Source organism: Anomaloglossus baeobatrachus, chromosome 4 (genome assembly GCF_048569485.1).
Source record: "Anomaloglossus baeobatrachus isolate aAnoBae1 chromosome 4, aAnoBae1.hap1, whole genome shotgun sequence".
Taxonomy (NCBI): domain Eukaryota; kingdom Metazoa; phylum Chordata; class Amphibia; order Anura; family Aromobatidae; genus Anomaloglossus; species Anomaloglossus baeobatrachus.
In genome coordinates this window covers 623484022-623511549 of record NC_134356.1, presented here as the reverse complement: position 1 = coordinate 623511549, position 27528 = coordinate 623484022, and the positions used below count along the sequence as shown (strand labels likewise).

Genomic DNA, 27528 nt, shown 5'->3' with positions numbered 1-27528 from the left:
TGGTCACAGCTGGAGGTTCCCACGGTCCTCCACCTGTGATCACAGGGAATAACCCTTTTAATTTCTCCATCTTTTCCATTGCCTGTGTCCGGGGTAATCGGACTGCACTTGGATGACATCTGAGTGCAGTCCTATGTTTCACACGCACCCATAGACTTGTATTTGTGCACGTAACCGAATATTGGAGGGACAGCATGTTCCAATTGTTTTCTTATGTTGAATCGGCAAGAGAAAAAAATTGCAGATCCGCACTGCCCCATAGTAAAACACTGGTCTACATTCTATCCGATAAAGTATTACATAGCACTCTGCTGTGTTATACGCCAGTGTAAGTGACCCCTTAAAGGCCTGTGCACACGTTGCAGATTTGTCACTTTTTTTTCTGCTCAGATTTGTTACAATTTCCTGATGCCAGGAAAGTGAATAAGAACCCAGAAGTCTCATGCACATGTTGCTTATTTTTTCCTTGCAGATTTGGTGCAGATTTAAAGGGAACCAATCACCAGGATTTTCATATATAAGCTAAAGTCAGGTTGATTCTATACATACCTGTATTTGTCAACTTAGATATTTAGGTTTTGAAATCCAAGAAAGTAAAGTTATAAAATCGGCAGCTGCTTGAGTGACAGCAGCTGAGAATCAGATAATATCTGGAGGGTGTTCATAGTTATCCCCTCCCCTTGTTAGAATTAGCATAAGTATTATACAAACGACCTAGCAGGACCTGTGGTGAGGTCATACCCATGTGACGAGAAGGGGCGGAGCCTCAGCCTACAGAAAAATATTTCTTCCTTTTAAATCTTGTCTATTCTTTCTGCAGATTTCTCTCATACTAATGAGTGGTAAAAATCTGCACCAAAAACACATCAAAAGAGCACCAAAAACACGGCAAAAACACATTTTTGCCACGTTTTTTGGTGCTTTTTTGATATGTTTTTTCTTGCCAAGAGGTGCAGAAATTTCTGCACCAAAAACTGAACATGTGCACATGCCCTAAATGTCAGGTGTTATGTCCTGGTGATTATCGGTGGTTCTCTGAAAGGCGCTGTCCTTTTATATAACATTCTTAGGGTCACTCGCGCCAAATTTCTACAATACAATCACTTCTATTCATCTGAATAGGATTGTTTGTGAGCTGGCATGTCTTTATAGTGTTTTCTTCACAGGTGGATGCCCCTGTATTACTGAAAAGCCCAGCGACGAGGCGGGAGAGCCACAGACGGTCAGTACACACAAGTTACTTTTTGCTCCCAATGCAAAACTCCTCCCTACAGATTTTTTTTTATTGCTATTTTGCTTCATAAATGCAGTTTTCCCATATAGTCTTAATTAAATATTTATTACCATTTGCTGCTGAGTGATCTGCAAAAAAAAGATATAAATCTGTCAAAACTCCTGTCCCTGCTCTTCTCCCTATTCTCTTAGTATTAGCGATAGCAGCAAGGTAGGAGATTGTACACAGATCTCCATGGCACAGCAGAGGGGAGAAAGCATGTACAGTCTCAGGGAGGGCAGAGAAGCACACTGTAGATAAGGAGGCAATAAGTGCAGGATAGAAGCTGTGCTGAGATATGATCAGTGAAGACAGTAGCACCCTGGATACACACAGATCTCACATCCAGCCTGTATTACTGAAAGAGACACTCACCAAAAAGAAAAATCTGAAACTTGGAACGTGCTGCAAACTGTGTAATAGGGGGTACGAAAATAAATGAAGGAATACATTTAGAACAATTTTCTTAAGTAAAGATAACCATTATCATTTGTAAAAAAAAAAAAATTCTCATGTCAGTGGTGTCCATGGATTTTAAAAGGAATTTGTCAGGTACCCTATGTACCCATAACTATGAGCAGTTCTGGGTGCATATTGCTGATCCCTGCCTAACCGTCCCTGTATACACTAGCATAGCTAAAGAGATGTTTAGAAAAAGTATTTCTAAAGATTCTTTATGATATGCTAATGAGCTCAGGGACTAGTCACAAGGGAATTATATCCCCTGACCAGTCTGCCCTCATAGTGAAAAATCTGTATATATGTATATACATATATGAGAAACAGGTTTCAGCCGCGCTAAAAGCCACTGTTACCAGGGTGTTGATTAAAGATCTCTTTTATTACAGTATTCCAACGCGTTTCAGAGACATGAGCCGTCTCCTTCTTCAGGGAATAGAGAAAAAAGAGAAAAAAGAAAAAACAGACATTTTTTCTTTTCCCTGAAGAAGGAGACGGCTCATGTCTCTGAAACACGTTGGAATACTGTAATAAAAGAGATCTTTAATCAACACCCTGGTAACAGTGGTTTTTAGCGTGGCTGAAACCCGTTTCTCATATATGTATATACATATATACAGATTTTTCACTACGTCCATTACGGGGCCGCTGCTTTGAACCACGCTGACACTCACATGCTTTACAAGGGGTTGTGACTGGCACAACCTCATCAGGTGAGTGTTTTCATCCTTATCTTTTACACGGTTATTACCGGGTAAGACCCTATTGCGCCTTTTGTCTCCCCTTCTCCAGCAGTCAGTCTGCCCTCATAGCATGTTAGCACGCCGAGCTAACATGCTATTCAATGCCAGACGTCATCGGCATGGAAGTGCATACCTGTCCGCTGTCACCACCTCAGACACCGGGTTTAGGTTCACTGCACATGATCTGTAGTTCCGGTGTCGCGGGCGGAGAGGGGTTCTTCGGGAACGCCGCACGCCTCGGGGGATTTGCTGGCACTCGGGTCCGGTGCTTCTGCTCCTCGGTGGCTCGAGTGGGGCCGGACCCGGGGGCTCGAGCAGCGCCTCCTCACCCACGAGTGAAAAGGGGAGGTTTGGTGGTGGGATGTCGGTTGTGACGCCACCTACAGGGTTGTGGTGATGGTGGGCACCACCGCTGCTGGTGACGGGGGTTCCCGGGAGCGATGCGGGGAGCAGCTGAGGTGTTGGCCCCTCCGTGGGTGGGGGCTGTTGGTCCGGGGCCCCGGTTGGGGAGGAGTTGGGAGCCGGTGGGTAGGGGATAGGTGCAGGTGCCGATACGGTGAGGCCGCGCGGCTGCGGGGTCAGCGTTACGGTGCAGCGCTGTGCTGGACGGCACCGGTGCACTCACTCAGGCAGCCAATAACAGAGTCTCTGGCAAACCAAATGGCTGGATGGACGGGGCCCACAGCCGGCTGCTGTGTCTTCTCTTCTCCCGGGCGGGTTGGTGGCGGCTGTCTTTCCCTGCACCTGTTTGTATGTGTTTGACCCCTATGGATTCCCACGGGTGGTCCGCTCCCCGGCGTGTATGTACCAAAGGAGCACGTTTTGCCCGCAGGCGCTGGCCCTTGGATCTCTAGCCTCTGGCGATGGCTTTTTATCCTCACTGTGTGGACGGTTGCCTTGGGTGTGAGGGAACCCCTGGGGTCCCGGTCACTATCGGATTTGACCTTTTCGGTGGCTCCTAGCCTGGTCGGGGTCTGATGGCTCTGCCTTTGTCCTTGGTACAGATCTGCACCCCGGCTCGGTACCGGCGGGCCACCGCCCGTCCCCGGTCCTACGGTTCCGCTGACCTGCACCACTCCTGCAGACGGCCACCACCGTCTGCCGACCTTGCTGACGGTGCCTGGGCTCCAACCCAGACACACACAGTCTCTGCTTCCACCTCCAACTCCACTTCACTTGAACTCGCGACTCTAATAAACTGTTTTTCCCGCCTCCAGGACTGTGAACTCCTCGGTGGGTGGGGCCAACTGCCTGGCTCCGCCCCACCTAGTGTGGCCATCAGCCCCTGGAGGGAGGCAACAAGGATTTTTAGGTTGACGGGTGTTTCCTACCAGGGGAGGTTGTGTGTGTGTGTGTTGTTCTACTGTGACCCCTGGGGTCCAGGGCGTCACACCGGCACTTCTGGTCATGCGCACTATAAAGCTGGGTATACGCGTCCTGGCTTCAGAGAGATCTAGTGTACATGACTTAACGTGCCGGGGACTTCTGGTCATGTGCACTGAGCTTGAACCCAGCGTCTGAGGCGGTGACAATGGACAGGTAGTAACCACGTCCAAACTGATGACACCGGGCATTGAATAGCATGTTAGCATGCTCCTGTGGGCGTGCTAACATGCTAAGATGGCGGACTAGTCAGGGGAACTAACGCCCTTGTGACTAGTCCCTGCGCTTATTAGCATATAATATACGATCTTTACAAATACTTTTTCTAAAGATCTCTTTATCTATGCTAGTGTATACAGGGACAGTTAGGCAGGGATTCGCAATATGCACCCAGAACTGCTCGTGGTTCATATTGCACATGACAGGTTCCCATTAAATGCAGCTATAATGCACTTGGACAGGTGACTATACATTGACTAGTGTAAAGTTGACACCACTCAGAATGCAAATCTGAGATAGCTCTGTCCAGACACTGAACAAGCAATTAATACTTTGAAGAGTTTAGTTCTGAATCCAGCAGAGTTATGAATTCAGCTCTGGAGTGTAATACAAACTGTAACATCAGATCAGTATAAAATTCATAATGTCGTCTACTTGCAAATTTAGGTTAATTAACATGGACCCTATTGCTGCTTTGAAAGCACAAACGTATAAAGATGATGAGATCTATCGCTTCATCTCTGACCCGTCCAATCAGACAGATTCTGGGAGTCATATAATTTATCACCGACTGTCATTACTAATTAATAACGTCTAATTCGCAGCCATTCCAGTAAGAGCAATGCCTGACAGTCTGCGAGAGAAGACGTCCCCAGGGGGCTGATATTTCCACTTGTGGAAACCTCATACTTGGGTTCTTCCAAATTCATCTTGTATAGAGATAAAAGCAAAAGCAGCTGACAATGCTGAGTGATAGACCTGCGCCATCACTGCCATTGTGTATCGGGAGGGGTCACGACACCACTAATTCCGTCATATGCTGCACAAATATATATTGTATGCCATCGAGTAGTAGTTCCCCTCATGTCCTCCGTCATTGCATATCTGTCTTGCGAGGTTCTACTCTAATCTCATCAGGTGTCTTGGCGTCTTCATACTCTGTTCACACTGCAGAGTTTGACACGACACCTGGTGCTGTTGAGTTGCTCTGTCAGGGTCGGGTGTCAACCAATTTTGTGATCACTAGAAGCTTGTGAATTGCTGCTGGGGTCACAGGTTACTGAAGATCTATCACAGCCGCCTCCACCCTTTAAAAGATGGTGGAACCTGGTACTTCATGCCGATTATAGCTCTAGCTTTGCTCCAGCAATACCGGTCATTGTGAGTGGGGCCAGTTGGTGAACAATTGTATGCTATTTGGTGTTCGGTGGAAATATTCATGTTGTTTATTTCCTCCCTGCACTTCATTTCTCCCTGAGCACGTATTGTCTTTTCCCCTGTGTGTGCTTGGTGTGAGTTTGAGTTTTGATTTTCCCGTCTGTCAGTATTTGTGGCATTCATTACTCCTGTCCTGGCTCTCCCCAGGGAGATGGAGCATTAGACCAGGGCTGATCATGATTCAGGGCTATGCTGGCAGGCCAGACCTTTCCACCATCTGTCATACCTCTGGAATAAGAGACAGCTTAAGGTCCCTAGCCTGTGGGCCAGTCTAGGCGCCCCTACACCTGGTTACTGTATCACACCACATGACAATATCTTGCCTTTGCAGCCATAGTGGTAAATCCATTTACCGTAAATGTCAATAAAAATTATGACCACCCTGGACTGTTTCATGTAACACATTTTCAAAAAGTTCAGAGGAGGAGATTGCGGGGGTGATATTATTTTTTGTACGTGCTACAGTATGTCTCCCTCTTACAGAACGCAGAGTGTGTCACATCTGTCTCTAGATGACTTCAAACTGTTAGCAGTCCTGGGAAGAGGGCACTTTGGAAAGGTGAGTGGCATATATGATTTGGTAACTTAAAGGGAATCTTTCAGCAGGTTTTTGGTATGTTATATGAGGACAGCATGATGTAGGGGCTTACACCCTGATTACAGTCATGTATCACTTATGTTATATGAGGACAGCATGATGTAGGAGTTTAGACCCTGATTCCAGTGATGTATCACTTATGTTATATGAGGACAGCGTGATATAGGTGCTTAGACCCTGATTCCAGTGATGTGTCACTTATATTATATGAGGACAGCATGATGTAGGGGCTTAGACCCTGATTCTAGTGATTTATCACTTATGTTATTTGAGAACAGCATGATATAGGCGCATAGACCTTGATTCCAGTGATGTATCACTTATGTTATATGAGGACAGCATGATATAAGGGCTTAGACCCTGATTCCGGTGATGTATCACTTATGTTATATGAGGACATGCATCATGTAGAGGCTTAGACCCTGATTCCAGTGATGTATCACTTATATTATGAGTACAGCATGATGTAGGGGCTTAGACCCTGATTCCTGTGATGTATCACTTATGTTTTATGAGAACAGCATGATGAAGGGGATCAGACCCTTATTCCAGTGATATATCACTTATGTTATATGTGGACAGCATGATGTAGGGGCTTAGACCTTGATTCTATTGATATATCACTTACTGCTCTGCATGCTGTTGTTTTCATACTATCACTGTTCTCACTGCTGCAGAGCTCAGAATGTTGAGCTATGTCAGCATTCTGAGCTTTGCTAGATCTGCAGCAAACACTGATTGTATAAAAGCATTGAGAACAGAAAGTTACAAATTGCTGGAATCAAGGTCTCAGCCCCTACATCATGCTGCTCTCAGGTTACATAGCAACTTGGTGACAGATTCCCTTTAAAGCGGTTGTCCAGGTTTTGGGTTCAATATGACTGCAGAATTAGGAATTCTCAAAGTGCGTACAATGCGAGCTTTGAGGATTCTCTGATCCTGGCGCCTGGAGAGGGCGATCATGTGACATTCTGACTAGACGTGTCCAGCTTCTCTCAATTAACTCGTATTGAGCAAGGCCGCACAAGTGTAGTAGGCCTGTGACAACATGCATACAATCCGGATATTTGCGGTCACGCTGCTGCTTCCTCCTGGCACTTCAGAGAATCCTGACAGTGTGCCTTGTGCACACTGTGAAGATTCATAAGTCTGCAGTTACATAAAGTGATGGCTTACTTGAGCCGCCTGGACAACCCCTTTAAGTTGTGCTGAATCTTGAATATCCACGTCTTGGTTGTCTTTTTTGACATATAAATTCTTTGTTTTTTATTACCTGTCTTCTCTTCAGGTTCTGCTGTCTGAGTTCAAGGAAACCGGAGAATTGTATGGAATCAAAGCTCTGAAAAAAGGAGATATCATTGCCAGAGACGAGGTCGAGAGGTCTGTATCTACATTATAGATTACTTAGAGGGTCACTTATTTTTTCTAGCTTCCTGAGATTTTACTTTTCACTATTTTCTCCAGTCTTATGTGTGAAAAGCGGGTGTTTGTAGCAGTGAGCGGAGCCTCGCACCCGTTCCTCCTCAGTCTTCTGGGATGTTTCCAGACTTCGGAGCACGTCTGCTTCGTCATGGACTTTATGGCCGGAGGAGACCTGATGACTCATATACACACGGAGGTGTTCAGCCAGCAGCGAGCAATGTGAGTATATGTGTGATTGATGGGTGTGCTAACCAAAAAACTGCTGGCGCCATCCATACACAGCTGATATCCCGTGTCTATAACAGGAGAGGAAATCAATGAGGTGAACAAAAAACGGAAATAAAACAAAAATCCTAAATGTTTGCGTCACATCTAAAGAACTGTAATATAGCACTGAGTAAAAATGTACAGTACAGACCAAAAGTTTGGACACACCTTCTCATTCAAAGAGTTTTCTTTATTTTCAAGACTCTGAAAATTGTAGATTCACATTGAAGGCATCAAAACTATGAATTAACACATGTGGAATGAAATACTTAAAAAAGTGTGAAACAACTGAAAATATGTCTTATATTCTAGGTTCTTCAAAGTAGCCACCTTTTGCTTTGATTACTGCTTTGCACACTCTTGGCCTTCTCTTGATGAGCTTCAAGAGATAGTCACCGGAAATGGTTTTCCAACAGTCTTGAAGGAGTTCCCAGAGATGTTTAGCACTTGTTGGCCCTTTTGCCTTCACTCTGCGGTCCAGCTCACCCCAAACCATCTCGATTGGGTTCGGGTCTGGTGACTGTGGAGGCCAGGTCATCTGGCGTAGCAGCCCATCACTCTCCTTCTTAGTCAAATAGCCCTTACACAGCCTGGAGGTGTGTTTGAGGTCATTGTCGTGTTGAAAAATAAATGATGGTCCAACTAAACGCAAACCGGATGGAATAGCCCGCCGCTGCAAGATGCTTTGGTAGCCATGCTGGTTCAGTATGCCTTCAATTTTGAATAAATCCCCAACAGTGTCAGCAGCAAAGCCCCCCCACACCATCACACCTCCTCCTCCATGCTCCACGGTGGGAACCAGCCATGTAGAGTCCATCCGTTCACCTTTTCTACAAAGACACGGTGGTTGGATCCAAAGATCTCAAATTTGGACTCATCAGACCTAAGCACAGATTTCCACTGGTCTAATGTCCACTCCTTGTGTTCTTTAGCCAAAACAAGTCTCTTCTGCTTGTTGCCTGTCCTTAGCAGTGGTTTCCTAGCACACCTATTTTACTATGAAGGCTGCTGCACAAAGTCTCCTCTTAACAGTTGTTCTAGAGATGAGAAGGTGTGTCCAAACTTTTGGTCTGTACTGTACATTAAAGGGAATTTGTCAGGGGTTTTTGCTATGTAATCTGAGAGCAGCATGATGTAGAGGTTAAGACCCTGATTCCAGTGATGTGTCACTTACTAGGTTGTGTGTTGTTGTTTCAATAAAAACCAACAATAGATTTTCACTACAGGACTAGTTGGTTGGCCATGTAGTCCTGCTGCTCTGTGTAACCACACCCCCACCATTGACTGTCCGCTTTTTACTTATGCACAGTTTAGACAGAAAGCAGCCAAGCAGTGGTGTGGGCAGGGTTATACAGGGCCTCAGCATTCAGAGAACCGATAGATCTGTAGCAGAGAAAACGGATTTTATCACAACTGCTGTACCTGATAATCTGAAATCAGAGTCTCTGCCCGTACATCATGCTGCTGTCACAGGTGACAGACAGTCATGTGTTTTCCAGCCATAGAAGGTCACAGCGTTTGGCTGCACAAAATGCTCCATGACTGTTCATTGTTCCTGCTGTCTGTGTTCATTGTACTAGGTAGCTTTCCTGCTGGATTCATCTCTCTCCCTTTTGGACCCAGCAGGAACTCACCTTCCACCAAGCTGCTGATCATCAGCATTCTCTTGGTGCTTCAATACCCCTTCCTTCCATGGACTGGTGCTGGTGATATTTTTCAGTTCCTTCAAGCCTAGGTTGCAAGCAGGTGGCTTGTACTCCTCTGTGGTATTGTTGCTGAAAACAATACTGAACTTCTACCTGTGTCATCTGTAGATAAGTAGTTCATGCTTTTCCCCCTTGTGTCTTCTATAGTTATTTAGTGGAGTTGACAAAGAGCTCATCCCATCCGTTACCTATTTAGGGCCCAGCACTAGGGATACCTAGGGTCAGGTACCCAGCTCGGTGCATAGGTGTGGAACCTATCTAGGTTGGTGAGGGACCCCAGGGACCAGCGGTAAGTTTGGTCAGGAGCCACCATCTTCCCTTTCCCTAGACACAAGGTTCCCCTTTCCCTTCCTTTTGCTGTGCGCTTGGTACTTCCCGGTACCTAGCATGACAGCTGCTCTCAGATTACATATCAAAAATCTGCTGACAAATTCCCTTTAAAGGGGTCATCCCATCTAGGTCATAAATGTGTGATAGATGTGGGTCCCACCTTTCAAACCCATGTGCGATTTTTCTCTATTTGATTATAATTGTGAGTGCTGGAAATTGCCGAGCGTCCAACACCCCTCTGAGAAGACCTCTTTAGCCTATTATCTCATGCGCTATTTTCCGTCTCAGGTTTTATGCAGCCTGCGTACTACTTGGGCTCCAGTTTCTGCACAGTAAGAACATTGTTTACAGGTGAGGAGACATTTTATCAATTATTATATCCAAAGGGATCATTGTGGGCACTGTCCAGGATATGCATGTGGTACATTGTGATGGATCTGATGGTGACATGGAGCCTGAGGATGAATAAAGCAGATAGATGTACGGGTAAAGCATACAAAAGCCACAGGATGTGTCCTAAGTGCTGCCGCGTATTGACAGTGTGTAAACTCACCGTATTGCCAACCACATAATAGTAGAGAGCACTAATTATGTGGAGACTTTTCAGAGTTCTTAGATAGGGAAATAGTAGTATGACTGTATTCACATTTGTCTCCCAATAAAAATGATACCTTCTTTGTAGAAATCTGGTGTGCCAGTCATAAGAAATCCAGGGTAAAAGCCATATGCAAATCAGGCTGGAAGTGCACTGGGGGCGTGTCAAAGAAACAGATCATGTGCACTTGTACCGCCCCGGCGTCAGCAGCCGGGCTGCTCGGACCTGGATCTGCGGTGGCTCGAGAGAGCTCCGGACCCGAGGGTCGTGCGTTTCCTCAAACGAAAGGGGGGTTATGTACAGGGGATGGTGTGGAAAGTTTGTGACGGCACCCGTGGTGCGTGGTGAGGTGGAGTACCCACACACCGCTGTGGCAGGGAGTACCCGGTGGCGGTGGTGTGGGCAGCCAAGTGTTTAACCCCTCCATGGGTAGGGGGAATGCCCCGGGACTCGGTGATGGTGACAGGGATGTGCCGTTGGGACGGTAAGGGTCACTTGTGTACTCACTCAGTCCAATAACGCTGGCACCGACAACTGTAGTAAACCAAAGTTCTGGACACCGCTGCCACTGAGGGGGAGCACGCCTAGGTCCCGTTTCTGTTGGTGTTGCCTGTTAGTCTATGACCTTTTCCTGTGGCATCTTGTCTTCTAGTTGGTCCCTTTAGTCTGAAACTAATCGGGTCCCGCTCCCCAGTATGGCTAACTGTGGGAGCTTGGTCTCAGGGTTCACGCTTGGGATTTTCTGGACCGTGTAGTAGAAAGTCCTATCCCCCTCGTTGCACTAGTACCCCGATTTTGGAGCGGGTGGAGAACGGATCTTGAAGACTCCGTCCTCGTCGGGTAAATTGCCAGGACGCCTGAAGCATCTCCCTGACCTAGGGTCCATGTACCCCGTTGTGCCCTGGCCCCTGCCCGGTGATGGCACAAGGCCGCCGGCTGTCCTCCTCGACAGTCCGTGCCCCTTGTCACGATCCCCTGCGACCGGGGTCCAAGCTCCTACCATGCCCAGACCAATGTCTGCCACCTAGTAGTTCCAAGGAGCCCAGCTCCTGACCTCCTCTCTCTCTGAGAGCTACTTCTCACTGTCTGTCTCCTGACACTCCTGACGCCCCCTTAACCAACCCCCCAAGTGGTTGAGCCTATTTCACTCAGGCCGTCCCCTGGTGTGTCTGGTAGGTGTGGTGCAGAGTGTTCCCAGGATTTTGATTAGCTGTTTTTGGCAACACCATGTAGTTGGGGACCCGTAACCAAGGAGGAGGTGGATATTGTACGAAGGGCAGATTGCACAATACCCTGTGATGATCTGACAGGCCAGGGTGTCACACTCTGATACACCCCGAGTGCACTTTCAAACGGATTAGCAGTGACAGAGACAGCAGCGCTGGAGAAGATGACTATAGAAATTAATTTTATTTCACAGTGTATATGGCACCATGTTCAAGCTCCTGCCAATATTCAGCAACTTTCCACCGCCATTGAAGAGGAGTGCACCAACAACTACAGGCCACAATCACCAACCTGATCAACTCCTTGGGAAGAAAATGTGTTGCACTGCGTGAGGCAAATGGTGGTCACTACTATAAAATTGCACATTTTAGAGTGGCCTTTTATTGTGGCCAGCCTAAGGCACACCTGTGCAATAATCATGTGTCTAACCAGCATCTTGATATGCCACACCTGTGAGGTAGATGGATCTTGGCAAACTAAAAGTGCTCACTAACACAGATTTAGACAAATTTGTGAACAATATTTGAGAGAAAAAGGCCTTTTGTGTCCATAGAAAAAGACTAAGCGCTCATGCGCACGTTGCGTAATTGCATGCATTTACACTGCGTATTGCACTGCAGCGTAAATGCATGCGTCCTGCGTCCCCTGCACAGTCTATGAAGATTGTGCATGATACATGCATACGATGCTTTTATGAACGCAGTGATTTGGGTGCTAAAATTTTGACCCAAATCCGTGCGTTCATAAAAGCAGCATGTCAATTATTTCTGCGTTCTGGATGCAGCTCCCACTCTGTCTATGGTGGGGTCAGCAGCCATAGCGCGTGAAATCGGCTTTTTTAAACAAAAAAACTGCATTCATTATGCAGTCTTTCTGCAGCGATTTGACGCGCACATGTGCTGTCAAATCGCTGCAGAATATTCTGCAGTTAAGTGCGCATGAGCCCTTAAGCCCCCTCTACACACAACAACATCGCTAACAAGCTGTCGTTGGGGTCACAGAATTGGTGACGCACATCCGGCCTCGTTAGCGACATTGTTGCGTGTGACACGTACGAGCGATCGCTAACGATCAAAAATACTCACCTTATCATTGATCGTTGACACGTCGTTCATTTCCATAAAATCGTTGCTCGTTCTGGACGCAGGTTGTTCGTCGTTCCTGAGGCAGCACAGATTGCTACGTGTGACACCCCATGAACGACAAACAGCAACGTACCTGCGTCCTGCCGGCAACGAGGTGGGAGTGACATTCATGCGGCTGCTCTCCGCCTCTCCACTTCTATTGGACGGCTGCCGTGTGTTGTCGTTGTGACGCTGCACGGTCCGCCCCCTTAGAAAAGAGGTTGTTCGCCGCCAGCGACGTCGCTTGGAAGGCAAGTACGTGTGACGGGTACTAGCGATATTGTGCGGCACGGGCAGCGATTTGCCCGTGACACACAAACGATGGGGGCGGGTGCTGTCACGAGCGACACCGCTAGCGATGTCGCTGCGTGTAAAGCAGCCTTTAGGCTTGTTTAGATGTTCTTTTGCATACTTCTCTGACACTGAATTTTATGGTGAGGATGCAGAAGAGGTTTTCTTCTGATGACTACTCCATAAAGCCATATTTGTGCAGGTGTCTCTGAACAGTAGAACAATGTACCACAACTGCAGAGTCTTCTAAATCTTCCTGAAGGTCTTTTGCAGTCAAGCATGGGTTCTGATTTGCCTCTCTAGCAATCCTACGAGCAGCTTTCACAGAAAGGTATCAGCAGCTCAAAAATTTTTCTTGGTCTCCCAGACCTTACCTTGACCTCCACTGTTCCTATTACTGCCGTTTCTTAATTACATTTCAAACTGTGGAAAGGGCAACTTGAAAACGCTTTGCTACCTTCTTATAGCCTTCTCCTGCTTTGTGGGCCTCCATCATTTTGATTTTCAGAGTGCTAGGCAGCTGCTTCGAAGAACCCATGGCTGCTGTTTTTTGTCACAAGGCTAGAGGAGGCTTGGTTTTTATAAAGCTGTGAATTTTGCGTCACCTGGCCTTTATTAACCATGATGGTGAACTAGCCATAATCCTAACAGGCTAATTAAGGTCTGAAACCTTGGTCAAAGTTATCTGACCAAGCAAATCTTTAAGGGTGCCAATGTTTTGCATTAGCCCATTTTTTGTAATTATTAAAATGTAAAATATGAAAATATTTTTTTTGTGCCTAAAATACAAAGAAAATGGGTCATCTTTAAAGGGAAGGTATCGTGGTTTTTTATTTTTGTATTAAAAATAGTGATTATGAAATCAAGTATTTCTAATACAAAATGAAATCGCAGCTTATTTAGTTTTTATGTAATTCTTATTTTACTGGAGGCACTGGGGGCTGCCATGCTGGATTTGCCTTGTGTGTAGCGACAGTAACTCCTTCCTTTATGGCAGCCCCTGTGCATAGACTCTGATAGTCGGGCTCCGACCCCATGCCGTACGTTACAGTGGGCGTCTGCTGTGACCTGGACGCGCCCCCTGGGCTGTCCAGGACACAGCAGAGGGAGGAGTTCAGCGCCATTATTGTGGAGCTCACAGCGTGTGCTGTTTGCTCCACTTTACCCCTGTCACCTGCCGGGATGTGTGAGTACGGGCCGAATCCCTTCCCCTCCCCTCCCCTCGTTACTGTCTCTGATGACATCCCATCCCTCCGTTCTCCCCAGCCCCTGCTCTGCCCCAGCTACTGACGCCGCCCCTCCCCCCCGCCGTTACCGTCTTCAATGACACCCCGCTCCCTCCGTTCTCCCTGCTCTGCCCGCCGCTGCTATGTGTGTGTGTGTGTAGCACAAGGTCCCCATCAGGGGTGATTGTGTGTGTGTGTGTGTGTGTGTGTGTATGAGGCCTGGCTGTGTGTGTGTGTGTGTGTGCGTGTGTGTGTGTATAGCACAAGATCCCCATCAGGGGTGATTGTGTGTGTGTGTGTGTGTGTGTGTGTGTATGGCAGAAGGTCCCCATCAGGGGTGATTGTGTGTGTGTGTGTGTGTGTGTGTGTATGAGGCCTGGCTGTGTGTGTGTGTGTGTGTGCGTGTGTGTGTGTATAGCACAAGATCCCCATCAGGGGTGATTGTGTGTGTGTGTGTGTGTGTGTGTGTGTGTATGGCAGAAGGTCCCCATCAGGGGTGATTGTGTGTGTGTGTGTGTGTGTGTATGGCAGAAGATCCCCATCAGGGGTGATTGTGTGTGTGTGTGTGTGTGTGTGTGTATGTGTGTGTATAGCACAAGGTCCCCATCAGGGGTGATTGTGTGTGTGTGTGTGTGTATGAGGCCTGGCTGTGTGTGTGTGTGTGTATAGCACAAGGTCCCCATCAGGGGTGATTGTGTGTGTGTGTATAGCACAAGGTCCCCATCAGGGGTGATTGTGTGTGTGTGTGTGTGTATGAGGCCTGGCTGTGTGTGTGTGTGTATGTGTGTTTAGCACAAGGTCCCCATCAGGGGTGATTGTGTGTGTGTGTGTGTGTGTGTGTATAGCACAAGGTCCCCATCAGGGGTGATTGTGTGTGTGTGTGTATGAGGCCTGGCTGTGTGTGTGTGTGTGTGTGTGTGTGTGTGTGTGTATGTGTGTTTAGCACAAGGTCCCCATCAGGGGTGATTGTGTGTGTGTGTGTGTGTTTAGCACAAGGTCCCCATCAGGGGTGATTGTGTGTGTGTGGCACAAGGTCCCCAACAGGGGTGATTGTGTGTGTGTGGCGCAAGGTCCCCATCAGGGGTGATTGTGTGTGTGCGCGCACCCCACTGCATGTGAGTACCTGTGTGTGTACCGGTGATACTGTCTGCAGGGTTGTGTATGTAATCCTATCCTGTGTGATACTGTCTGCTGAGCTGTGTATCTAATACTATCCTGTGTGATACTGTCTGCTGAGCCGTGTATCTAATCCTCTCCTGTGTGATACTGTCTGCACGGCTGTGTATCTAATCCTCTCCTGTGTGATACTGTCTGTTGAGCTGTGTATCTAATCCTATCGTGTAATACTGTCTGCTGAGCTGTGTATCTAATTCTCTCCTGTGTGATACTCCTGCTGTCCTTAGTGACACTTTAGACATTTCTGGTCACCAGGAAAATGGCTGTGCATTGTGTCCCTACATGTCATTCTCTGTTATCTGTTGTAAACACTCAGATTAGGAGGGGGAGGCGTGCCATCACACACAGGAGAGCAGACTCCGCCCACTTCACGGCAGGCTGTAATCTGAGTTTTTTATACAGTGGAATTTCTGTAGGATTTCAGCAGCTGCTCCCCCTAGTGTTTAACAGTGGAAAATATCAAACTTTTTGATTTTTTTTTTTATATTTTGCACAATTAAAAAAAAAATTAATATTTAAACAAAACATTTAAACATTATTACTTTACATTTTTTCAGTTATTATTTATTTATTTTTTTACCTTCCCTTTAACCCCGTAACAACTGCGGGTTGAACTGGTATGTCCTAAGCAGTCATAGTGTAATCATCTGTGGCTGCTGCGGGCAGCTGCTGGTGATCCGCACACATATCAGCTGATTTGAGCAGCTGACATGTGTGCCTCGCAGGCACGAGTGGATCTGCAATCCACCCGCACCTGTCAACCCCTAAGTTCGCAAAATCAAAATATGACATTGCGATTTAAATCCCCGCTGCAGAAAATCTTCACTTACCCAGCCCCATCGGCAGCACTATGACGTGATTACTGTGAGCCGATGGTTTCCATAGTAGTACAGGATCATGTGATGACTCCTGTAGCTCACATGACTCACTTCCTGTTTCACCCGGCCCAGTGCTGCGTAACAAAAGGTGAGTATTTCTGGTGATCACAGCTGTGTAGCTGTCATCAACAGAAATTCACAAGCGATCAGACTGCTGATCCTTATAGCCCCCTAGGGGGACAAGTAAAATAAAAAAAGTAAAAAAATTAAAAAAAAAATTAAAAAAAATAACAGTTCAAATCACTCCCATTAGCCCCATTGAAAATTAAAGACTTACAAAAATATACACACATTTGGTATCGCCGCGTTCAGAAATGCCAGATCTATCAAAATATAAAATCAATTAATTTGATCAGTAAACAGCGTAGCGGAAAAAAAAATTCCAAACGCCAAAATTACGTTTTTGTTCATCGCAAATTTTGCACAAAATGCAATAACAGGCAATCAAAACATAGTATCTGCGCAAAAATGGTACCATTAAGAATGTCAGCTTGAGTTGCAAAAAATAAGCCATCAATAAACCATTGACCATTATAGGTCGTGGAAAATGATGCAAAAAGTGCGCCACTTTTTTTGGACAAATTTCTGAATTCTTTGTTTTTTTAAATCTCTTAAATAAAAGTAAACCTATACATGTTTGGTATCTATGAACTCGTACTGACCTGAGGAATCATACGTATCCATTAGTTTTACCACAAATGGAACATGGTGAATAAAATATCCCAAAAACAATCTTGCAATCGCACTTTTTCTGCACTTGGACATTTTTTACAGTTTTCCAGTACACTATATGGTAAAACTTATGGTTTCATTTAAAAGCACAACTCGTCGCTCAAAAACAAGCCCTCATATGGCAAGATTGATAGAAAAATAAAAAAGTTATGGCTCTCGGAAGAAGGATAGCAAAAAAAACAACAAAAAGGAGAATTGGCTGGGGGTGCAGGGGATAACTTTATGCCTTTTAGAGATCATTTCATCTTCAACTTGCGTAACTGTTCTCAATTACAGTAATTTTGACCAGGGGTGCCCAAACGTTTATATGCCACTGTGTATATATATATATATATATATATATATATATATACAGTATATACTGTATATATATAGTTACAAGCAGTTATCTGGCTGAAAGATAAGTGTACAATCGCTCTATATTACTGTAGACTGCGGAATCGTGACAGTGTGCAATGTACAGATAGTCATTATTCTCCTGTATTCACAGAGCAACTGTGTGAGTTCTTGTGATCAGATGAAAAGAATAAGGGCTCGATTCCACCTGCGCATGGCTTGACATGCGAGAGCATCAGAAGCGATATGTTAATGACCCCTGGCTCCTTGCGATCGGATCACACCTGTAGAGAAGAGGGAGGGAGCACTTTCTCCCCATCTTCTCTGCTGCCTGTCTCTGCGTACATCGCACTGCAGTTGGATTATATGCGAGTGCAGTTTCACACAGTCCCTTAGACTTGTATGGGGGTGCGTGAGCCGAGACTCGCTGCCAGACGCACCATGCTGCGATCCATTCCGCATGCTGATATGGCATGAGAAATCAATCACAGATGGACACTGCCCCATAGTTTTGCACTAGAGTGAGAGCAATCCAATGTTTTATGGGATTGCACTCGTCCGTGCAAAACGCAAGTGGAACTGAACCCTAAAGGCCCTGTCACACACACAGAAAAATCTGTGGCAGATCTGTGGCAGATCTGTGGCAGATCTGTGGCAGATCTGTGGTAGATCTGTGGCAGATCTGTGGCAGATCTGTGGCAGATCTGTGGCAGATCTGTAGTAGATCTGTGGTAGATCTGTGGTAGATCTGTGGTAGATCTGTGGTAGATCTGTGGTAGATCTGTGGTAGATCTGTGGTAGATCTGTGGTAGATCTGTGGTTGCAGTGAAATTGTGGACAATCAGTGCCAGGTTTGTGGCTGTGTACAAATGGAACAATATGTCCATGATTTCACTGCAACCACAGATCAGCCAAAGATTTATCTCTGTGTGTGACAGGGCCCTAAGAGTAATAGTGGGTCAGTGAATAATAATCGAGGTTGTCAGATTACTCATCTTTTGATCTTTGATCTTTTTGCAGAGATTTAAAACTGGATAATTTGCTTCTGGACTCAGAAGGATACGTGAAGTTGGCGGATTATGGCCTCTGCAAAGAGGGTTAGTACATGGTGTATGTGCAAGATACAGATATATACATAGATGTATATACAATGTGAGTGTGTGTGTGTGTGTATATATATATATATATATATATATATATATATATATACTAGAAGGTGGCCCGATTCTAACGCATCGGGTATTCTGGAATTTATTGTGTAGTTAATGTATGATTTTTGTTATATATATATATATAGATGTTGTTGTGTGTAGTTGTCAGTGTTTGTGTAGGGCGCTGTAAATGTTCTGGGTGTTGTCTGGGTGTGTGAGAGCGGTGTTGTTTGTGTGTCGCATTGTGTGTGTTGCGTTGTTTGTGGAGCGCTGTGTGTCTGCAGCGTTGTGTGTGTGTGGTGCTGTGTGTGTTGCGTTGTTTGTGTGGGTGTGGGGTGCGTGTGTGTGTTTTGGGGGAGGTATGTTTTGTGCAATGTGTGTGTGTTGCGCGGTATGTGCGTATATTTGTGTGTGCCGCACTGTTTGTGTGTTGTGTGTGTGCGGCGTTGTCTGTGTGAGTGGGTGTCTGTGCAGGGGAGTGTTTGTGGTTCCCAGTGTGTGTGTGGTGTGTTGTGCGGTGCGTGTGTTGCGGTGTGTGTGTGTTTTGGGGGGAGGTGTGCACCCCCCATCGTACTCCATCCCCCATGCTGCGCACCCCCCATCGTGCTCCATCCCCCATTTTGGGCACCCCCCATCGTGCTCCATCCCCCATGCTGCACCCCCCATCGTGCTCCATCCCCCATGCTGCATCCCCCATCGTGCTCCATCCCCCATGCTGCACCCCCCATCGTGCTCCATCCCCCATGCTGCACACCCCCCATCGTGTTTCATCCCCCATTCTGAGCACCCCCCATCGTGCTCCATCCCCCATGCTGCACCCCCCATCGTGCTCCATTGCCCATGCTGCGAACCCCCATCGTGCTCCATCCCCCATGCTTCACCCCCCATCGTGCTCCATCCCCCATGCTGCGCACCCCCCATTGTGTTTCATCCCCCATGCTGCGAACCCCCCAGAGAGGAGTATAATAGGACGATTATAATAGGAGGAGTATAATGGGAGGAGTAGTCGTGGGAAAGAGGAGGATAATGGGAGGAGTTGTTGTCCTGGGGGGAGGTGTACAGGTGCCCAACGTGTGCGGGGGGTGTGGCCGAGCGGGCATAGTGTTAGGGGGGCATGGCCGAACGGGCATAGTGTTAGGGGGCGTGGCCGAACGGGCATAGTGTGAGGGGCGTGGCCTAGCGGGCATAGTGTGAGGGGGTGTGGCCTAGCGGGCATAGTGTGAGGGGGCGTGGCCTAGCGAGCATAGTGTGAGGGGGCGTGGCCTAGCAGGCATCGCGTGTGTGGGGCGTAGCCTAGCGGGCAATCGAGTGCGGGGCGTGGCCTAGCGGGCATCGCGTGTGGGGGGCGTGGCCTAGCGGGCATCACGTGGGGGCGTGGCCTAGCGGGCATCGCGTGCTGGGGCGTGGCCTGGCAAGCATCGCGTGCGTGGGCGTGGCCTAGCGGGCATCGTGTGCGTGGGTGTGGCCTAGCGAGCATCGTGGGGCGTGGCCTAGCGGGCATCGTGGGCGTGGCCTAGCGGGCACCACGTGCGGGGGCGTGGCCTAGCGGGCATCGCGTGCGGGGCGTGGCCTAGCGGGCATCGTGTGTGGGCCGTGGCCTAGCGGGCATAGTGTGCGGGGGGGCGGGGCCTGACCAAACGGCCAATCCATGCGGGGGCGGGGCCACGCCGAGCCGAGTGGCCAATCCGTGTGGGGGGGCGGGGCCAGGCCGAGCCCAGCGGTTAATCCGACGGTTGTCACTGAAACGACACAATTTTGGAGCAAGACAGACAAACAGAATAAGGCAATTAAATATATATACTAGAAGGTGGCCCGATTCTAACGCATCGGGTATTCTAGAATTTATTGTGTAGTTAATGTATGATTTTTGTTTTTTATATATATATATATATATATATATATATATAGATGTTGTTGTGTGTAGTTGCCAAGTGTTTGTGTAGGGCGCTGTAAATGTTCTGGGTGTTGTCTGGGTGGGGGGTGTGTGAGAGCGGTGTTGTTTGTGTGGAGCGCTGTGTGTGTGTTGCGTTGTTTGTGGAGCGATGTGTGTGTGTTGCGTTGTTTGTGGAGCGCTGTGTGTGTGTTGCGTTGTTTGTGGAGCGCTGTGTGTGTGTTGCGTTGTTTGTGGAGCGCTGTGTGTGTGTTGCGTTGTTTGTGGAGCGCTGTGTGTCTGCAGTGTTGTCTGAGTGTGGTGCTGTGTGTGTTGCGCGGTTTGTGTGGGTGTGGGGTGCGTGTGTGTGTTTTGGGGGAGGTATGTTTTGTGCAATGTGTGTGTGTTGCGCGGTATGTGCGTATATTTGTGTATGCTGCAGTGTTTGTGTGTTGGGTGTTGTGTGTGTGCAGCGTTGTCTGTGTGTGTGGGTGTCTGTGTAGGGCGGTGTTTGTGGTTCCCAGTGTGTGTGTGGTGTGTTGTGCGGTGCGCGTGTGGCAGTGTGTGTGTGTTTTGGGGGGAGGTGGGCACCCCCATCGTGCTCCATCCCCCATGCTGTGCACCCCCCATCGTGCTCCATCCCCCATGCTGCGCATCCACATCGTGCTCCATCCCCCATGCTGCGCATCCCCATCGTGCTCCATCCCTCATGCTGCACACCCCCCATCGTGCTCCATCCCCCATGCTGCGCACTCCCTATCGTGCTCCATCCCCCATGCTGCGCACTCCCCATCGTGCTCCATCCCCCATGCTGCGCACTCCCCATTGTGCTCCATCCCCCATGCTGCGCACCCCCAATCGCGCTCCATCCCCCATGCTGCACAACCCCATCGCGCTCCATCCCCCATGCTGCGCACCCTCCATCGTGCTCCATCCCCATGCTGCGCACCTCCATCATGCTCCATCCCCCCATGCTGCGCACCCCCCATCGCGCTCCATCCCCATGCTGCGCACCCCCCATCGCGCTCCATCCCCCATGCTGCGCACCCCCCATCGCGCTCCATCCCCCATGCTGCGCACTCCCCATCGCGCTCCATCCCCCATGCTGCGCACTCCCCATCGTGCTCCATCCCCCATGCTGCGCACTCCCCATCGTGCTCCATCCCCCATGCTGCGCACTCCCCATCTTGCTCCATCCCCCATGCTGCACACTCCCCATCTTGCTCCATCCCCCATGCTGCGCACTCCCCATCGTGCTCCATCCCCCATGCTGCGCACTCCCCATCGTGCTCCATCCCCCATGCTGAGCATTCCCCATCGTGCTCCATCCCCCATGCTGCGCACTCCCCATCGTGCTCCATCCCCCATGCTGCGCACTCCCCATCGTGCTCCATCCCCCATGCTGCGCACCCTCCATCGTGCTCCATCCCCCATGCTGCGCACCCCCCATCGTGCTCCATCCCCCATGCTGCGCACCCTCCATCGTGCTCCATCCCCCATGCTGCGCACCCCCCATCGTGCTCCATCCCCCATGCTGCCCACTCCCCATCGTGCTCCATTCCCCATGCTGCGCACTCCCCATCGTGCTCCATCCCCCATGCTGCGCACCCCCCATCACGCTCCATCCCCCATGCTGCGCACTCCCCATCGCGCTCCATCTCCCATGCTGCGCACTCCCCATCGTGCTCCATCCCCCATGCTGCGCACTCCCCATCGTGCTCCATCCCCCATGCTGCGCACTCCCCATCTTGCTCCATCCCCCATGCTGCGCACTCCCCATCTTGCTCCATCCCCCATGCTGTGCACTCCCCATCGTGCTCCATCCCCCATGCTGCGCACTCCCCATCTTGCTCCATCCCCCATGCTGCGCACTCCCCATCGTGCTCCATCCCCCATGCTGCGCATCCTCCATCGTGCTCCATCCCCCATGCTGCGCACTCCCCATCGTGCTCCATCCCCCATGCTGCGCACTCCCCATCGTGCTCCATCCCCCATGCTGCGAACCCCCCATCGTGCTCCACAGTCACACATCAGGCAGTATACACACACACATCTGATCGCATACACTCACACCCCACTTCTGCCTGTGCCCTCCAGTGGGCGGTCCCAGCAGCTGTGCTGTACGCCGTGCTCCTCTGCCTTCTGCCGACACGCACACATCCGATCGCATACACGCACACACCCGATCGCATACACACACACACCCGATCGCATACACGCACACACCCGATCGCATACACGCACACACCCGATCGCATACACGCACACACTGACGATATCGCACATACGCGCTCACACACTCACAACATCCGGAGATACCATATGCTTCCGGCCATGTGATCCTCCGGCAGGTCCTGGAAGGTCACTGCTCGCACAGTATCGCCGCCGAGAAGTAAGCGATATCACTGGATGTTGTGAGTGTGTGGATGCGATCTGATGTGTGAGTGAGTAAGTGTGATCTGATGTGTGTGTGTGTGTGTCTGTTCTTATGTGTATGTGTGTGTGTGTGTTCTGCCGCTGTAGGACCTTGATGCGCTCACCTGCTCCCGGTCGGCTTCTGGTGAGTATGATCGAGGGTCTTCTTTCGTCTGTCTTCTCTCTTCTGCACATGTGTACCGGGAGCCGGTGTACGCTGGTAACCATGCTACACAATATGAGTAACAAAAAGGTGGTGAGGGCACCACCTGCAGGGAGTATTTTTTAACCCCTATAGTAGTCAATGGGTTCACCTCAGCACACTTGAAGAAAGATTAAGGCAAAGAGAAAGAAGTGTGCATATTAGAGGGAAACACCAAAATATATGGAAAAATGTACTTTATTATAAATAGAACACAGGGTCACACACATTTAAAACCACTTAAAAAGGCATAGAGCCACATATCAAAGAAATGTCCAAACCTCCGTTAAGGTTGGACTATCCTCCGCTACCCAGAAGTGAAAAGTGCTATGGAGATATAGCAATAAATAATTCATGCAGGTATAGTAAAATACAGTGGGTATAACAATATGACAATAAATGGTATATAAAACAAAGTCATACCCAAAAGCATATAGTGGTACATACAAGGCACATGAATTAAATATGCAGTTTCAATTGGTCATACATAAACCACTATTATACCGCTATAAATCTTGCAAAGAGAAAATATCCCCCAAAGGTAAAGGAAAAACCTGCAGATGTAGTACATAGCATAAGCCCTAATAACCAGCCATAGCCAATTTTACCCAACAGCAGGGGAGCGGAGGATACAGATCCCCACGCGTATCGTCACCAACTAGGATGACTTCAAATACCTTTGGGGGATATTTTCTCTTTGCAAGATTTATAGCGGTATAATAGTGGTTTATGTATGACCAATTGAAACTGCATATTTAATTCATGTGCCTAGTATGTACCACTATATGCTTTTGGGTATGACTTTGTTTTATATACCATTTATTGTAATATTGTTATACCCCCTGTATTTTACTATACCTGCATGAATTATTTATTGCTATATCTCCATAGCACTTTTCCCTTCTGGGTAGCGGAGGATAGTCCAACCTTAACGGAGGTTTGGACATTTCTTTGATATGTGGCTCTATGCCTTTTTAAGTGGTTTTAAATGTGTGTGACCCTGTGTTCTATTTATAATAAAGAACATTTTTCCATATATTTTGGTGTTTCCCTCTAATATGCACACTTCTTTCTCTTTGCCTTAATCATGCTACACAATATATTACCCGATGTGTACCATGGTTACCAGCGTACCCCGCCCCCCGCACGCACGGGAGCCCACACCAGCGTACGCCGGCAACCACAGCAATGCGAGGGTATGTGTCAGCTGGGTTGCCGGCATACGCTGGTGTGGGCTCCCGGGGGTACAGCACTCACCTGGGAGTCGGGGCTCCGTGTCGGTTCGGGGAATGTGTGTGGGGGCTGGGGCCAGGGCGGGCGTGCAATGCGTGAGGGGGGCGGGGCGTGGCCGAGTTGCCAATGCGTGCAGGGGGCCGGGGCGAGAGGCCAATCCGTGTGGGGGGCGGAGCCTGGACAAGCAGCCAATCCGAGCGGGGGGGCGGAGGCGAGTCGAGCGGCCAATGAGAAGCTTGTCGCGGTAACAACAGAATTTTGGAGCAAGACAGACAGACAGACAGACAGAATAAGGCAATTATATATATATAGATATATATCTATATACATACACACACACTTACATTGCATATATATATATACATACACACACACAATTGAGCCATGGCTAGAAGAGATCGCCATGACGGAAGACAGAAGGAAAAGTGAACGGCTCCATCAGGAATGATGTCACCCATGTGTCACCATACTATATACACATTTCTCAACATTGAAATTGCAACACCAATAAGAAAAATTCAAGGAAATATAGAAATTACAGGATGAATAGACATGTAGAATGAAAACACAACGCCAGGCCATATGTTACTCGTGTTACTGTGCGCATCCTGTACGGACTTTTCTCCCATTGAGTATATCTGGGACATCACTGGTAATTACTAAGGAAGCTGCGAGAAGTGGATCCTGATGATTTTCCCAAGTGCATTAATTGAGAAGAATAATCCTCAAACAACCATTAATAACCTTTAATAAGTGCGGGGATTTCTGCACATGGTTCTTGTACTCCATAGGGAAGAAACTGAGATCTTTTTTATAATTTTGTTTCAATTTTCCCTTTATTTGTATCTCATTATCACTATCCATCCTGTGATTTCCATAATTCCATGCTCTCTCCTTCTTGGTATTGCAATTTCAAGGATGAGGAGTTGAGGAGTGTCATTTCTATATATACAGTGCCTTGTGAAAGTATTCGGCCCCCTTGAATTTTTCAACCTTTTCCCACATTTCAAGCTTCAAACATAAAGATAAAAAATGTAAATTTTATGGGGAAGAATAAACAACAAGTGGGACACAATTGTGAAGGTGAACGATATTTATTGCTTCTTTTAAATTTTTTGTAAAAAATAATAAACTGAAAATTGGGGCGTGCAATATTATTCATCCCCTTTACTTTCAGTGCAGCAAACTCACTGCAGAAGTTCATTGAGGATCTCTGAATGATCCAATGTTGTCCTAAATGACTGATGATGATAAATATAAGCCCCTGTGTGTAATCAAGTCTCTGTATAAATGCACCTGCTCTGTGATAGTCTCAGTGTTCTGTGTAAAGCACAGAGAGCATCATGAAGACCAAAGAACACAACAGGCAGGTCCGTGATACTGTTGTGGAGAAGTTTAAAGCCGGATTTGGTTGCAAAAAGATTTCCAAAACTTTAAACATCCCAAGAAGCTCTGTGCAAGTGATCATATTGAAATGGATGGAGTATCATACCACTGCAAATCTACCAAGACCCGGCCGTCCATCCAAACTTTCATCTCAAACAAGGAGAAGACTGATCAGAGATGTAGCCAAGAGGCCCATGATCACTCTGGATGAACTGCAGAGATCTACAGCTGAGGTGGGAGAGTCTGTCCATATGAAAACAATCAGTCGTACACTGCATAAATCTGGCCTTTACGGAGAGTTGCAAGGACAAAGCCATTTCGCAAAGATATCCATAAAAAGTGTTGTTTAAACTTTGCCACAAGCTACCTAGGAGACACCAAACATGTGGAAGAAGGTGCTCTGGTCAGATGAAACCAAAATTGAACTTTTTGGACACAATGCCAAACGATATGTTTAGCATAAAAGCAACACAGCTCATCGCCCTGAACACACCATCCCCACTGTCAAACATGGTGGTGGCAGCATCATGGTTTGGGCCTGCTTTTCTTCAGCAGGGACAGGGAAGATGATTAAAATTGATGGGAAGATGGATAGAGCCAAATACAGGACCATTCTTGAAGAAACCTGTTGGAGTCTGCAAAAGACCTGACACTGGAACGGAGATTTGTCTTTCAACAAGACAATGATCCCAAACATAAAGCAAAATCTACAATTGAATGGTTCACAAATAAACGTTTCCAGGTGTTTGAATGGCCAAGTCACAGTCCAGACCTGAATCCAATCCAGAATCTGTGGAAAGAGCTGAAAACTGCTGTTCACAAACGCCTCCATCCAACCTCACTCAGCTCCAGCTGTTTGCAAAGGAAGCATGGGCAAGAATTTCAGTCTCTCGATGTGCAAAACTGATAGACACATACCCCAAGCGACTGCAGCTGTAATCGCAGCAAAAGGTGGCGCTACAAAGTATTAACTTAAAGAGGCCGAATAATATTGCACGCCCCAATTTTCAGGTTTTTATTTTTTACAAAAATTTAAAATAAGCAATAATTATCGTTTACCTTCACAATTGTGTCCCACTTGTTGTTGATTCTTCATCATAAAATTTAAAATTTTTATCTTTATGTTTGAAGCCTGAAATGTGGAAAAAGGTTGAAAAATTCAAAGGGGCCGAATACTTTCGCAAGGCACTGTATATTGAGTAATTGTGTTCCCAGACTCTGGGCCCGGCCTATACTAGGAAGTGAACTCTCCGTAGCCGTCTGAATTTCACGTTAATCTCTGACTGGAATCTTTACGTTTCCTACTTAAAAATTTTCTGAATTAAGTGCAACATAAAGAAATCAATGATGGAAACACAAAATCCTGGACACTGATAAATCACCTTCCTAAAGGACTTCAATTTTTCATTTGTCTCCCAAAATTAGTACTTGTCATCAATGGCGTCAATACGTTATAAGCCACAAAGTGTTTACACACAGTGTTCATATATCCAGACCCTCATGCTAGGGTATAAATGTCAATATTGGCCCGGTGGGAAAAAGATGAGAATGGAAATGACCTCCTGCTGACCAACATGTGTACTAATAAGACTTAAGGTCCAGTCACACTAAGCAACTTAGCAGCGATCCCAACAACGATAGGGATCGCTGGTAAGTTGCTAGGAGGTTGCTGGTGAGATGTCACACTGCGACGCTCCAGCGATCCCACCAGCAACCTGACCTGGCAGGGATCGCTGGAGCGTGGCTACACGAGTTGCTGGTGAGCTCACCAGCAACCAGTGACCAGCCCCCAGTCTCCTAGTTACAGCACACATCAGGTTAATTAACCCGATGTGTGCTGCAGCTAAATGTGCACAGAGCAGGGAGCAGCGCACAATGCTTAGCGCTGGCTCCTTGCTCTCCTAGTTACAGCACACATCGGGTTAATTACCTGATGTGTGCTGCAGCTACATGTGCACAGAGCAGGAGCCGGCACTGACAGTGAGAGCGGCGGAGGCTGGTATCAAAGGTAAATATCGGGTAACCAAGGACAGGGCTTCTTGGTTACCCGATGTTTACATTGGTTACC

The 27528-nt window shown here is 47.7% G+C and overlaps 1 protein-coding gene across 4 annotated transcripts in view; it reads left to right on the top strand.

Annotated features, from left to right (window-relative positions):
• The window catches only part of LOC142301931 (serine/threonine-protein kinase N1-like), a 153321-nt gene that overhangs the window by 111740 nt on the left and 14053 nt on the right, over positions 1-27528 (top strand). For all 4 annotated transcript variants that reach the window (XM_075342984.1, XM_075342987.1, XM_075342985.1 and 1 more), the window contains exons 13-18: positions 1167-1222; positions 5779-5854; positions 7182-7273; positions 7358-7534; positions 9907-9969; positions 18224-18300. In XM_075342984.1, coding sequence (XP_075199099.1) covers positions 1167-1222; positions 5779-5854; positions 7182-7273; positions 7358-7534; positions 9907-9969; positions 18224-18300 — 541 coding nt within the window. The remainder of the gene's footprint in view (positions 1-1166; positions 1223-5778; positions 5855-7181; positions 7274-7357; positions 7535-9906; positions 9970-18223; positions 18301-27528) is intronic.